At 51.8% G+C, this 15,013-nt stretch overlaps 1 protein-coding gene across 1 annotated transcript; it reads left to right on the top strand.

The window, feature by feature from the left end:
* The first annotated feature begins 929 nt into the window (after positions 1-929).
* On the top strand, positions 930-14,467 carry Slc2a10 (solute carrier family 2 member 10). The gene is made up of 6 exons (XM_035446587.1): positions 930-1,165; positions 1,609-1,751; positions 8,222-9,499; positions 9,991-10,113; positions 11,390-11,525; positions 13,351-14,467. Exons 1-6 carry the CDS (start codon positions 930-932, stop codon positions 13,427-13,429), a joined length of 1,995 nt encoding a protein of 664 aa, XP_035302478.1. The 3' UTR covers positions 13,430-14,467.
* Positions 14,468-15,013: the final 546 nt, after the last annotated feature.

Here is a 15,013-nt window from a genome sequence, read left to right as displayed (position 1 = left end):
CATGCTCCCCCACATTCTTGTCTGCCCCAGTCTTCAGGTCATCCTCCCCTGGCCCGTCCACTCCTCTCCACTTGACCTCTCAAACTCTTAGGTTCCAGACCCTGAGCCTTCACTGATGCCCCTTGGTTACCCATGGGCTCCTCTGCTGTTCCCTGGGCCTGCTTCATCAGGCCCCAGCTGCTCAGACCCACCCAGCTGTCCCCAACTGCCAGGCCCAGCTCATGCTGTGCCACCCTTCCTTATGCAGCTGGCCCCTCTGACTCCTTTAGTTCATTTTCTTCAGCCGTTAGAAAGAAAGCTCCTAAGGAACAAGGAGCTTTCTGCCTTGCTCCCCGAGTCACCCCCAGTCTAAGCTAGTATTCCTGTGGCTTGCAGGTGCCCAGACCTCCATGAAGAGTGAATGGTGCTGAATGCCTGGGATGTTAGAGGGGCTGGGTGTGGGGGGTGTGCACATGGGAGAGGCCACACACAGCGTGTGTGTGTGTGTGTGTGTGTGTGTGTGTGTGTGTGTGTGTGTGTGTGTGTGTGTGTGTGTGTTTTACATGGGAGAGGTCTGGCACAGGGGTGTGGTGTGTGTATACATGGGTGAGGCCTGACACAGGGGTGTGTGTGGGGGCGGGAGGCGGCGGGGGGGGGGGCGCGGTCACAGTGACTGTGGAAATTATTTGCAGAGTGACAGTCCCTCCCAGGGAAACTTGAAGTAAGTTCCCTTATAGGGCAGCCAGGCAGCCCAGAATTGGCTGTCACGGGGCGGTCCCAGGCTCCCCTCTGTCCCGCCCCCCAAGCTCAGGCCGGGCTGGCCAACGTGGCGGAGGGAGGGTGCAGGCCCCAGCGCTGGGGAAAGTTTGTCTGCTACTGCTACAGCGCGGATTTGACTGGGGCCGCTCGCCAGCCATGGGTAAGTCGCTCCCGCTGGGAGAGCTGCAGGCATGGGCCGCCCCCACCCCTACCCCGACCCGACCCCGACCCCGCGCAGGGCAGGGCAGGGCGGCCCCACTCATGTCAATCCGCCTTCCTTGGGAGTGGCCTGGTCCAGGGAGCCCCCAGGAGCCCCAGAGAGCCGATTCTGCAGACAGGGCTTGGGATGGTTCTGCAGACAGGGTCGCTTTGGGGTACTGAGGCTACTGGGGCTCTGCAGAACAACTCAAGTTCTGCAGACTGGGCGGTAAGTGCAGGAGTCAAGCCAGCCCGCAGGTTGCTAAGCACCGCAGTGCTGGGTACTGCACTAGGCCAGGGCACTACAGGTATGGATTAGACAGAACATCTGTGCTGGGTTTGCGGTTCAGTGAGAGGAAACCGGTTCACCGCTGCAGGAGTTCTAGCCGGGGCGGGTGTGTGTGTGTGTGTGCGTGTCTTGGCCACTGCTGGGGCCCAAGATTTCTGTTAACTTTTCTGGATTCAGAAACTCACAGGCACAGTCAGTTCCTCGCTCTTCAGTGGGCATATAGTTCAGGCTGCACACACATGCTGAGACGCCCAGTGAACAAGCATTCTCAGTCTTGGAGGTGAGGAGCGGGGCGTGGGGGTCGGGAGAGGGACACACAGGGAGTGCACAAGATGCTGTGTAACATACAGAGCTATGAAGGCCGGGGGTGTGTTCCTTTGTAGCACAGGGGGCAAGGCAGACCTGATGCTTTATCCAGAAGTGGGCGCTTGCTTCCAGGTGGCAGGAATGCACAGTGGGGTCCAAGCCAGGGGCTGGGGGGGGGCGCGGGACAGCAGCTCAGTGGACAAGGGGAGGGGGCTGCGAGGTGAGTAGGGGCAAATTGTTCAGGGCTATGAAGAGTTTGGATATCATTCCAAAGCACAGGGGAGGGGGTTTGAAGCCGCACTAGTGAATGGGTAACTTGAATTATCTACCCGAGGGTGTTCAGTGGAGATTCAAAGTAGCTAACTCTGGTTGTGATGTAGCTAGCTAGTATTGAATAGATAACGAGGTTCAGAAAGGTCCATTCTCTGACAGCCATGACAGACAATACGCATGCCCATTCTAAAAGGGAGCAACAGGAGATTGGCAAGGAAAAATTGGGCCAAAGCAAAACCCAAATCCAGAAAGGCAATTAGTAGTTTCTAGAGATCCAGGCCTGGCATCTGGGATTCTCGGTGTCATGATTATGAGTGTCCATGGGTTTGAACAGCCTTGTCTCCATCAACTGAGAGACTGAAGGCCACATGCTCTGTCTGAGCTGGCTTCTTTGTGTATGGCTGTCCTTGGTGTATGGTCCACATTTCTGGTACCTCTAACTTCCTGGGGTTTCCACACCAATGTTCTGCCATCAGCTCTAGGAGCAGCGGGGTTTCTCTGGGATCCACTGCTGCAGTGGCCTCAGAGTCCCTGGCCAGCTGATCACGGTGACATAAAGTCTGAGGAAACCACGTCCTAGATGGCTCTGGGTCAGCATGGTACCCCCAAGGGCTCTTGGTACCCCAAGGAAAGCCTTTTCATTAAGTTTCTAGCTTTGTTACTTCCATGGCTGGGACTTGGTGGATTTCTGAGATTCCCAATAAGCCTCCTACCAATTGTCCCAGTACAGTGTGCTTGGCTTATTTTTTAATGGTATGAATCTCTTCAGAAACCTTGCCTTCTTCAGCTCCAACTTTGCACAGGCTTCTCAGACTGGACCGCTCTGCTCTTGTTTCCAAACCTAGCAAAAAGCAGCTAGCAACAGCTATGCCATAGCCTGAATGCTGGACTGCCTTGAAATTCCTGTAACAACAAGCTTAATATTGTTTTTGTTTGTTTGTTTTTTTCTTTTCGAGACAGGGTTTCTCTGTGGCTTTGGAGGATGTCCTGGAACTAGCTCTTGTAGACCAGGCTGGTCTCGAACTCACAGAAATCCGCCTGCCTCTGCCTCCCAAGTGCTGGGGTTAAAGGTGTGCGCCACCAACACCTGACCAGCTTAATATTGTTTAAAAATCACTTCAAAAATCTCTCTCTCTCTCTCTCTCTCTCTCTCTCTCTGTGTGTGTGTGTGTGTGTGTGTGTGTGTAGAGAGAGAGAGAGAGAGAGAGAGAGAGAGAGAGGATGATGATGGTGATGGTGACGTGTGTAGATGGGTGGAAAGGGGAACGTAAGAATACACACTCCATGCTGTGCATATGGAGGTCGGGGAATAAACAGCCTTTGGCAATTGGTTCTCTTTCTCCCTCATTGAGGCAGGTCTCTCTGGCTATTTTTGTTGTTCTGTGAGCTTCAGGATACCTACCCCAAAGCCTCTGGGTGATTCTGCTGCTTCTGCCTCTGACCTTGCCAGAGGAATACTGGGATTACAGATGTGGCAGCCACATCTGGCTTTCTGTAGATTCTAGGACTCAAACTCAGCAAGCGCTTCTACCTCCTGAGCTGCCTCACTGGGCCTAGAGTCTGACTTTTAAATTTAGCTTCCCACAGAGTCTCAGGCTGTGGACAAACTGCACATAAATTCCTTGTTGGGATGTAACAAATGGCCCCTAATCCAATTCTGAATAGAATTTTTATTCCTGTCTGTAGCCTCACCTGCCTGGTCATTGCTGTCTGCATTCCTGTTGGTGCTCTGGTCTTCTGGGTTCCTACTGGACACCCTCATTAAGCCCTGGTGATAGCATTCTTGAGAATCTCTAGTCCACATCTCAAAATCTTGCAAAACCTTTCCACAAACTCAAGCCATTCCATAGGTTTAAGAACCGTGTGGACAGGTGTGACCACAGCAACAATCCCACTTCTGGGACCAATTTCCTGTATTAGTTACTTTCTATAACTGCAACCCCAATACCCAAGAGAACAACCTGAAAACAGGCAAGCTTTATTTTTACTTCACATTTCAGAGTGTTTGGTCCATGGCCCACTGCATAAAGGCAGGATAGCGTAGTGAAGGAAGGGAGGAGGGAAGGGATGAAGGCAGGATAGCGTAGATGAAGGCAGGGTGGTGGGAGGGAGGAGGGAAGGGATGAAGGCAGGATGGCAGGGTGGTGGGAGGGAGGAGGGAAGGGATGAAGGCAGGATGGCAGGGTGGTGGGGGAGGAGGGAAGGGGCTTTTTAACTTTATGATGGCACGGAAGCAGAGTGTAGGGGGAGGGAGACAGTGACTTACTTCCTCCAAATAGGTCCTCATGTTTCCAGAACCTTCCCAAATAATGCCATCAGCTTAGACTTAAGTCCCCCAATCACACAGCTTTTTGTGGGGACAATTCATAGGAGCCACTGAATGTAGCTTCACAGAGCCTATGAGAGTGAACTCTAGGGACAAGGGAGGGAGAACAGTGGGGCCAGGCAGCAGCTTTTGGGTGCTTCCTTCATCAGGAGCAGGGAAGATGAGTGGCAGGATTTTGGAGTGGGGGTAAGGAAGAAGGTGGAAGTCGGGATGACTGTCCCACCATGAATGTTTGCCTCTGCATAAAATTGTCTGGCAGCTGGGAAGAGGCAAGAGTGAGAGACCAGGACAAAATCCTATCACACAATCTTTTGTTAACTAGGGGTGCTGAATGCCCAGCTTTGGCTTTGGGGAAGGCTCCTCCCCTTCCTAGTCATGAGTTTATTCCCTTATAGGTAATTCTGAAGCACACCTCATGACGTTGTGGTAAGACACAAATGAGTTATTAAGCTTGGTGATCAAAGCCATGCCAGGACCAGAGGCTGCTCTCAATAAACCTGTCTATCATATTACCACTGTTCTCCTTGGGTCTGGAGTCGGGGTGGGAGTGACAGATGTTGCTGGCTGCTTCTAGATGCTTCCAGAAATGTCTATGTTGAAATGTATGAATTAAACATAAGGATGACCTGTACAACTTCAATGCCAACGTGGCAGTCACCAAACACATGAGTTATTAAGATTATTATTAATAATCATAAAAGGAATTTTATTATGAAGGTCATGGGTGCTAAGAGACTATTCTTCTAAGTTAATTAATGGAAACAAAACCTGAGGCTTTCATCACATTAGTTACCATTCAAGTGCCCAGTTACACACACACACACCACACACACACACACACACACACACACACACACACACACACACACACACACGGCTGGTTACTACCAGTATGAAATAGGACAGGTGCAGAAGTTTCTGTGTTTTAGAACATTCTCCTAGACAGCACTGCTGTTGGATGACAGGAAATGGATCTGTGGTGTGTGTGTATTGGGGCATGGGGGAGTCAAAATAGCAGCCCCAACCTTAATCCATTTGTGAAAATATGCTTGCAAGAAAAAGCAGCATCTTGGGCCAGGGGAGGTTGAGTGGTCAGTGGGAAGAGCTTGGCTGATACTTTTAAATTGATCTTTGTAAAGCAGCTCTTAGGTTGAGCTGGGAAGCATCCAGTTCTAATTGGTTAGGGTCATGTGGTCTGAAAACTCGGGATCTGAAGGTGGGGTGTCCCAGCAGGCACACCTAAAGGTAGGAATCTACCGACCTTGAGATATGTGAGCTGAGGGTGGGAGAGATCATGGCTGACAAACATTGGGCCACTGCTCTGTGTTTTTCTCCACTGTCTCTGCTCACGGTCCCTTTGCAAGCTCCTCTTTTGGGTTTCTGTCTCTTCGTTCTAACCCTGTGCAAGCCCTTAAGGCTTAGTGGCCAAAGATCCTGGATTCACTCCCTCACCATTTTATTAATATCTGCTTTTAAATTCATGAATTCTGCATGTTCCTTGGGGCTATTTTTCTTGGAATTTTTCTCGTTTCCTTACTTGAAGGCATAATTTATTGTCAGGTTATTTTGGGGTTTCTGATAAAAAATCACCTGGCTGCCTCTTTGACTACATCCCACAGTCTTGGGCATGTGGCCCTTCTGTTCCCTGTAGATGGCAATTTTTATCTTATTCCTCCTCCTCTGCTAGTCTTAGGCAGGGTTTCTCTGTGGTTTTGGAGGCTGTCCTGGAACTAGCTCTTGTAGACCAGTCTGGTCTTGAACTCACAGAGATCAGCCTGCCTCTGCCTCCCGAGTGGTGGGATTAAAGGCGTGTGCCACCAGCTTCCCCACCCCGCCCCGCCCTCTGTTAGTCTTTTGTGTCTCCTCCTTCCTTAGCCTACAGCCTGATGAGCTCACAGCCTGCCTAAAGTCTCATAGGAACATTAGTTTCATGGCCCCCACTCCCATCCCAGACAGGGTTTCTCTATGTAGCGTTGGGTATCCTAAAACTCACAGCAATCCTCCTGACTCTGCCTCTCAAGTGCCGGGATTAAAGGTGGGCACCACGATGTCCCGGCTTGGTTTCATGATTCTTAAGGAGGGAAGTAACTGGTCAGATGTGCACCCTGATTTCCACCAACTGAGTTTCTTGTCCTTCGGTAGTGTTGAGGCTATCACCATAGGCTGCACTCCCTGTTCTACAAGGCTTTCCAGAGTTCCTTGTCATTCACTCAAACATTCTCTGTTGAAGCAGGGTCACGTGGTATAAACCTGTAGTCCCAACTACTTGGAAGGACGAGAAAGGATGATCCCAGTAGCCCAGACGTTCAAGGCCAGCCTGGGCAACACTTGAGAGTTCAGAGACAGGGAAAGAGACTGGTCTAGTGTCACACAGTTGGTGAGCTATACCAATAGAATTATCTCTTCTGACTATCTAACACACTGTCCTGTCCTCATTACTGTGTATATTAAAGTGACTTTGCATCCCCCTTTGATTCCCCCAACTTAAAAAAAAAAAAAGAAGAGTAGCCGGGCACTGGTGGCACACGCCTTTAATTCCAGCACTTGGGAGGCAGAGGCAGGTAGATCTCTGTTCCAGGACAGCCAAGGCTGTTACACAGAGAAAGTCTGTCTTGAAGAAAGAAAGAAAGAAAGAAAGAAAGAAAGAAAGAAAGAAAGGTAAAGAAGGGAGGAAGGGAGAGGAAGAAAGAGAGGGGAAGGAAGAAAGAGAAAGAAGAGTAACTAGACATTGAGAGGGTTCTGCCTACTTCACTCAGCAACTTCATATGCATTAAAATCAATTGTTTAAAAATTAGACCACCAATTACCTAATTCCCCATGTAAGTTATTAAAGGCCTGCGTCCCCTAAGAATAAGGTTCCTCGTTGTCCTGGTAACCCCTCATGAACTGGCCCTGTCAGCCTCTCCCACCTCAGGTCTGTCTTCATTCACTCTTGTTAGACTCCAGCCTCTCCACCCTTGCAGATCAGCCCAGAGCTCAAAAGCTCTCTGGCCCCACATTAGCTCCACCCCTTACTGTGTGACTTTAAGAATGATTTTTGTTTTGTAGCCTCTCTGTTCTGCTCAGACGACACCAATGATGGTAGAAGGCTGCTGTGAGAATTCGTGAAAGCACAGCTTTCACGACTGTCTGGTCCTTAGTGAGGGAGAGAGAGAGGCAGGGTAGACAGCCTGGATGGATGGATGGGTGGATGGGTGGATGGATGGATGGGTGGATGGATGGGTGGATGGATGGGTGGATGGATGGGTGGATGGATGGATGGATGGATGGATGGATGGGTGGATGGGTGGATGGATGGATGGATGGATGGATGGGATGGATGGATGGATGGGTGGATGGATGGATGGATGGGTGGATGGATGGGTGGATGGATGGATGGATGGATGGTTGGATGGGTGGATGGATGGGTGGATGGATGGGTGGATGGATGGATGGATGGATGGATGGATGGATGGGCGTAAGTACAGATAGATATGTGAGTTGATGGAAGAAAGAAGGAGAAGAAGTGAGGGGAAGTAGCTGACTGATTGGACGTATATATGAGTAGACTGATGGGTGGAGAAAGAGGGGGTGTGGGGAGTCTGGCTGGGTAAACAGATGGCTGCCTGGATGGTTAGAGGGCTGGAAGGATAAATGGATTGTCAAGAAAAGGAAGAAAGGAGGGAGGGAAGGAGGAAGGAAGGGGGAAGGAGGAACGGAGGACAGGTGGTTGAACAGTGGACTGTAGGGAGAGACCCTGGATACCTGTGCCGCTGACCATGCCTGTTTGGGCGTGGTCACAGGTATGTAGAGGGGTAGGATAAAGAGAGAGGAGAGGAGGCACTCCTCCTCTCTTGGGGTTCAGGCCAGGTCTCGGAGGCATCTGGGACTGGGCTTCTCGGCGTGCCAATATGGTTATCGGTTATACGTGTGAGTTGTTCTCATTGTTATCATTTATAATGTATCATCAATAACCATTTATTGTGTACAGTTGTGCTCCTTTTCAGTAGACAGCTAGATGATGGAGAGATGACAGACAGAGGGAGGATGTGATACACAGACCCTCCAGTGAGAGTCAATCTGAGCCCCTCCCCGTCCCTTTTGTTTTCCAGGCCATTGCCCACCTGTCCTCCCGCTCTGTGCCTCAGTGTCTCTGCTGGGTGGTCTGACTTTTGGCTATGAACTGGCTGTCATATCCGGCGCCCTGCTCCCACTACAGCTGGACTTCGGGCTGAGCTGCCTGGAACAGGAGCTCCTGGTGGGCAGTCTGCTGTTAGGTGCTCTCCTCGCCTCCCTGGCTGGGGGCTTCCTCATTGACTGCTATGGCAGGAGACGAGCCATCCTGGGGAGCAACGTGGTGCTGCTGGCTGGCAGCCTGACTCTGGGTCTGGCGGGCTCCCTCCCCTGGCTGCTCTTGGGCCGCTCATCCGTTGGCTTCTCCATCTCACTGTCTTCCATGGCTTGCTGTATCTATGTCTCAGAGCTGGTGGGGCCGCGACATCGGGGTGTTCTGGTGTCTCTCTACGAGGTGGGCATTACTGTCGGCATCCTGTTCTCTTATGCCCTCAACTATGTCCTGGCGGGCACCCCTTGGGGCTGGAGGCACATGTTTGGCTGGGCAGCTGCACCTGCTCTCCTGCAATCGCTGAGCCTTCTTTTCCTTCCTGTTGGTGCAGAGGGCACAGCAGCCCACCAAGACCTCATCCCGCTCCAGGGAGGGAAGGCCAGCAAACCGGGCCAGGGGAAGCCACGGTACACCTTCCTGGACCTCTTTAAGACCCGGGACAGTATGAGGAGCCGAACTGTAGTTGGCCTGGGACTGGTGCTGTTCCAGCAGCTAACAGGACAGCCCAACGTGCTCTATTACGCCTCCACCATCTTCCGCTCTGTAGGCTTCCGTGGAGGCTCCTCAGCTGTGCTGGCTTCTGTGGGGCTTGGTACTGTGAAGGTGGTTGCCACCCTGACTGCCACAGGGCTGGTGGACCGTGCAGGCCGTAGAGCCCTTCTGCTTTCTGGATGTGCTCTCATGGCCTTGTCTGTCAGTGGCATAGGCCTGGTCAGCTTTGCTGTGTCTCTGGACTCAGGCCCCAGTTGCCTGACCACATCCAACACCAGTCGGCAGATGGGTGACCTGCCTCAAAGCTTGGGTCTGCCTAATGGTTCATCTCCACCACCAGTGCCACGAACCAGTGGGGACCAAGGACAACCAGTCCTTCCAATCACTGAGAGAACCAAGCCCCATCCAGTCACCACAGTGTCCCTGGGACCAGCTCTTAATACTGCCTCCCCAGTTCCCCCAGCTCCCATCTTGGAACACACCCTGCTGTGCTGGTCTGCACTGGTTTGCATGATGGCCTACGTGAGTGCCTTCTCCTTTGGATTTGGACCAGGTAGGAGGTAAATCCAGACACTTCTGTCCCTTTTAGTGAGCCTTATCAGTCTAGGGATATGTGAGCTTTATCAGTGGATGACTGAGGCTTCAGGGTTTCCCTGCTTATATCAAGGGGCTCCACCAGGGCCGAAGCCTAACTATACTTGCAAGTTTTTGAGCCTCCCGCCCCCATCACCAAATTTTAAACACCAGGTCTCTTCCAATCTTGAATCTATCCCTGAGTGGCTCCATCAGAAGAGCTTTATCTGAAAGGAGTTAGATGAAAACCAGACGTACCAGTTTGCCTAGGTCCCTTCTGCTCTTGGCACTGAATGTCTTGTGTCCCAGGAACCTGAGACTGTGGCCACTCACGGGATTCTTGCAGGGGTGCAGGAGTGTGTAGCTTGGAGAATCTGGGGCGGAGAAGGAAACACAGGGCTCAGCTAACAAGGACAGGGGGCTGCCTGTCTAGTTCATGTGTGCCCAGAAACTCCCTTGCTCTCGTCCCAGTGACCTGGCTGGTCCTCAGTGAGATTTACCCAATGGAGATCCGGGGGCGAGCCTTTGCCTTCTGCAGCAGCTTCAACTGGGCGGCCAACCTCTTCATCAGCCTTACCTTCCTCGACCTCATCGGTAAGTACTCTACCTCATCCCAGGCTATTTCCATCTGGACCTGGGCACAGTTTTCAGCAGAGCTGGGTCACAGTGACATGAAACCTGATGCAGTCCAGCTTGTGAACCAAAAAGGAATATTCCATCTCAAACCATCTAAATGAGTGGGGCAGGTGGCTTCAGACAGTCAGCTGTGGGTTTCCCCGCCTCAGGGACTGCCCTTCACTCTTTCTCAGCTCTGCTTATCACCAGAGTCTTTGTTCACGGTTATTACTGCCTTGTGGTATGAAGGTGGCTGCCAGCAGGCCTCCAGTGCAACCCAAGTCCTGGGCTCAGCCCTCATTGGCTCAACAAGATCACTTGCCCCTCCCAGAGCGAATGGCTGGTGCTGTTCTGATGCCCAGGGCTCCTTCACTCTGGGCAGTTTTTAGGACTGGGTTACTTTTCTTCTCCCCATGGTCAAATGTCTCCATGTCTAGCTCTTCAGGCTATGGGACATTTTGAGAAGCCACTAACACGATGGTCTCCCAGCTTTCCTTCTCCCTGCTGCCCCTGTCCCAGACATAACTGTGCGGGATGGATGAACAAGTCAGAAGGGGAGGAGGGTAGAGGGTAGGGACTTGGAGTGCACCCTGCCCTATCCTCAACCCCATTTTACCAATGAGGAAATGTGTAATTCTTAAGTCCAGCCAGGTGTCAGAAGACTGGAGCCTGGCCCTTCAAACAGCCCAGGACAGATGCCACTGCTCAGGGAGCTGATAGAAGGGCCATTCAGGCTGCCAGAAAGAACCTGACTTCTTCCTCCACAGGGTCTCTTCATCCAAGCCCCGACTCCCTGTCTTGGGTCTGCTGACCTCTGGGGTCATCTCTAATGTGGTCCTTAGCCCTGGGCAGAGCCCTCAGTTCTGGGTTGGGAGCAGTGGCCCTATCTTCCTGTTCTCCTGGCTCAGGCCCAGTCTAAACCAACTGTAGGCCAATTTGCAGAGTGACCCTTTGTGGCCTTCTGGAAGAGAAGCTATGGAGCCTCCTTTGTCACAGTTGGTCCCTGCAGCTGGCCACACCTCCATTCAGGTGTTCTGACTCTGAGGGGCCTTTCCCTCCATACAAGTTGTCCTACTGTGTTGGTGGCCTCAGCCTCAGGGACAGCCAGTGATTTGCCAGTCATTCTGCAAACTGGCTGTCCCTGGCCTTTGCATGGGTGAACTATTGGTTCTACACCTAGGACCTGTTGGGTGGCATGGGCCTCAGGAGCAGGGTGCTCAGCTCCTAGCCCACAGTCCCAACATTGTATCCCAAGGTGCCATCGGCTTGTCCTGGACCTTTCTGATGTATGGGATGACTGCTGTTCTTGGCCTGGTCTTCATCTACTTGCTTGTTCCCGAAACAAAAGGACAGTCCCTGGCTGAGATAGAGCAGCAGTTTCAGATAAACAGGTACCTGATGGATGGGCTTGGTGGTTGGGGGTTGGGAAGTGCCTCAAAAGTGGGGCCCTGCAGGACCTCAGGCTCCTCTTCATTTTGCCAGATGCTCACATCTCCTCCTGGCATGCTGCCATTGTCCCCAAGCCATTTTCCTTCACCTGTTTTGTACCATCTGACAGTGGCTTTGCATTGACCTTGTGCGGTGAAGTGACCAACCCTGGGCTTTGCATGTGTAACCAAGCATTCTACCCCTGAGCTACATTTTGCTTTGATGACAGGGCCCTGTCATATAGTCCACATTAATCTGGTGCTTGCTGTGGAGCTCAAGCCGACCTCATACTTGCAAGCTTCCTGCTACCATGCCAGGCTCTCACAGAGATTGAAAATTACAAAACCACAGAGTACTGGAATCTTAAAACCACTGAATCTTAGAGTCATGGACTTTTGAGAAAAGAACGAAGCTGTGGCTTAGTCCATGTTCCACCAGGTTTTTATACTAAGTCCTTGCACTGCGTCCCAGGCAGGGTTTGAGGCCTTTGGGAATGCAGCAGAAGTCAAGAATGGCAAGGTGCTGTCCTCAAGGAACTGCTGTTCAAGTTTTGGGAAGGGGCACAAAATAAGCCAACAGCCCATTGAAGAAGAGTGCTCTAAACTGGTGATATTTACTGAGAAGAAAGATTAAGTTTGTATCTTGCTGTGAGGCCAGACTAGCACAGGATAAGGGGTTGTGCCTCAGTAGAGCGAGGACCTTTCTGAGTAGATGTCACTTCAGTCAATGAGGAGGGGAGGCAGCCATGTAAAGAGGGGAGGGGCACCCTACATGGAGGGAGTAGCTGGTGCGAAGACCCTGAGGTGGGGGAGCCTGTCTGACCTGGGCAAGGAACAAAAGAGCCCTCCCTTGGGACTGGACAAGGGAGGGAGGAGGGCGGAGGGTCGGATCAGCCAGATGGAGTTAGATCACTTCCGGTCTGGAGGTCACAAACAGGATTTCAGAATCTTAGCATCCTGGGAGAAGGAGGGGAGACAGGAGCACAGGAAGGACCTTGTGGTGTTTCAGCCATGTGAAAATTCCCTCATCTTTCTTAGAGTCGAGGTGAGGTTCCTGGCTGTCTATTCTATTTCTGGGATGGCCTGAAGAATTTTTTTTTTAAGTCATTGTAATACTGAGCCAGCCTGCAGCTGAGAGGAGCAGGTGGGGGAGTCAGGGGTGGGGGGTGGAGGGTGGGGGTGGGCACAGTACAGTGGGTGTTTGTGTTTGGGCTGTTGCAGGGAGTTATATTGAGAATTTCCCAGATACATGGTGACCCTGGTTGCAGGGGAGGGGGAGTCCTGTCGCCTTCAGTGCTTTTTTCTGGGGCCTGGAACAGAGGCAGGCACACCCCGGTCATCAGTGACACTCTATGGAATGCTCCAAATAGAGTTCAAGGGCAGCCCTGACTGAGCTGCTACCTGAGTGGGGAGAAAAGGCCCAGTGGCTTCAGAGCTGGCGGGGAAGGGAGACTGTTCTGGGAGAAGGGAAAAGCAGGGCAAAGGCCCTGACTGGAGTGATGGCCATGCTGATGTTTGAAGAGAGGCACAGCAGGCCAGTGTGGCTCTGATGGTGGGCTGAGGTCCTCACAGGGACATGGAAGGGTCTGGCTTTGAGTTTACAAAGAGCACAGTGGCTGGGATGGAGACACAGCAAACCGGTGGAGCTGTACAGGCTGGAGACCTGGGGTATGCATGTTAGGAAGGAATCAGGAAGGGACAGAGCAGGGTGGGGGCTTGACGTCCATTGCTTCCTGCCCAGGGAAGGCCCCAGGCTTACTGCCCTCTGATCATACCGTTTCCTTGACAGATTCCCTCTGTGCTTTGGCCACCGGCAGAACCCCAGCAGTATCCAGTACCATCGCCTGGAGGTCTCTCCGGCCTCCTGAGGGTCCCGTTTGCTTGGAAGGTGCTGGTATATTGGTTTCTGCAGCTCCAGTTTCCTGTCTGCTGGGGCCTGGAACTCATGATCTAGGTTTCTTTCCACAGTGATCCCTGCCCTAAAGGCTGCCTCTTCCTGGGGTGAGAGATGAACCCCCTACTCTTCATTTTTAGTGTGAGACCCCAAGGACTCTGGAAGATCTAGCTCCTGCTTCGGTGTCCCTGTGGAGTTGGCTTGTCTGCAATGTTTATGATGACATCCTCTGTGGTGTCTCCACCAAGGGCTTCTCAGATGACCCGGAAGGAAGGGTCTCGGCCTTCCTGTCCACTTGCCAGGGTCTTAGTGATCAGGAGCCTGTTTTGGTCACTCCCTTCCTCTTGTTCAGGATATTTATCGGGTACTGGGACTCTGAGAGGGGACAAGAGGCTGTTGCTGAGATAGCTTTATGACCCTGGCCTTAGTTTATGCAAGGGTCCCACAGAAACCTGGACTAGGCTAAGATCCTAAGATCTCTCCTCACACCACAGGGTTGGAAGTCTCAGAGCAGGGACAGAAACGCAGTGAGGGCCCTTTCATGTGGTCTTGGGACAGAAGCTTTGTTAGCAGAAAATGTACCTAGATATGAGAGTCTGGCACCCTGGAATGCAAGAGCTGGCCCTCAGCATGTGACAAGTGCCAGGGTAGGACAGGGGGCTTTGAAGGAAGAAAGGACTTGGAGGGACTCAGTTGGTGGTGGTTGTGACTTCTACTTTGGGTGCTATTGACTTGCTTGTTTTGTCTCAATTTTTCCACCTGCAGAATGGGCAGAGTTGTGCCCCTCAGGATGTATTGACTTACCCCACCTCCCTCATGAGGCTCTTCAGTGAGTTCTGGGGGCTTCTGCTCACTGTGTTACACAGGGCACCTCCTTGGGGGCATTGTAAGGGGTCAGTCTGCTGGAGTCCACCAAATGGCTCAGGTCAGAGGCCGCATAAGGAGGATGGAAAAAAGACAGAGTCGGTTCCTGGACACTGGGTAGCTGGCCTCATCGTCACTGCAAGTCATACCCTCTGGTTTCCAAGCCTGGTCCAGTGACCTTGCTCTTTTTCTAGATATTTCATTTATAGCCAGTGGCGTGACTGGATTCAGCTCCTGCAAACTGGTTGCTAAGCACTGTCATTATTTTAAAATATTTTAATTTATAATAAACACTGTAATTATAATAGTCAATGTTCAGACTTCATCATCTCCTACCAGGTGTGGTGGCACATGCCTGTAATCCCAGCACTCAGGAGGCCGAGGTAGAGGATTGGACACTCTAGGCCAGTCTGGCTTTAAACCTTGTCCAACTATATAAATAGGTTAATACGAAAGCCAAACCCGTGTCGAAGCCACCTCCTAATTTATCTGCTGCATTTCTCACTCCTCAGTGCCACTGGTCATCCTTCTGTGCGTCTGATGGCGACGGAGGAAGGTGCTGTGTGCTTCACTGGTTCTGAATTCAGTGCTTCACAGTAAATGCCTGGGCGTGTCTTTGCATCCCAAAAGTTAGGGAACACCACAGACCAGGCTTTGGTCTATTGTTTGGTTGATTTTTCTAGAGATGAGAACT

The sequence above is a fragment of the Cricetulus griseus genome, chromosome 6 (genome assembly GCF_003668045.3).
Source record: "Cricetulus griseus strain 17A/GY chromosome 6, alternate assembly CriGri-PICRH-1.0, whole genome shotgun sequence".
NCBI classification, from domain to species: Eukaryota; Metazoa; Chordata; class Mammalia; order Rodentia; family Cricetidae; genus Cricetulus; species Cricetulus griseus.
The sequence above is the reverse complement of the archived record's forward strand: the minus strand, read 5'-3'. Positions and strand labels throughout refer to the sequence as shown.

Bases quoted from the DNA above. Each gene is read 5' to 3' on its own strand.
- Slc2a10 (XM_035446587.1), top strand. From the start codon at position 930: ATGGGCCGCCCCCACCCCTACCCCGACCCGACCCCGACCCCGCGCAGG. The intron at 1,166-1,608 runs GTAAGTGCAGGA...GTTCCTTTGTAG, and splicing joins CAAGTTCTGCAGACTGGGCG to CACAGGGGGCAAGGCAGACC. The intron at 11,526-13,350 runs GTACCTGATGGA...TTTCCTTGACAG, and splicing joins CAGCAGTTTCAGATAAACAG to ATTCCCTCTGTGCTTTGGCC.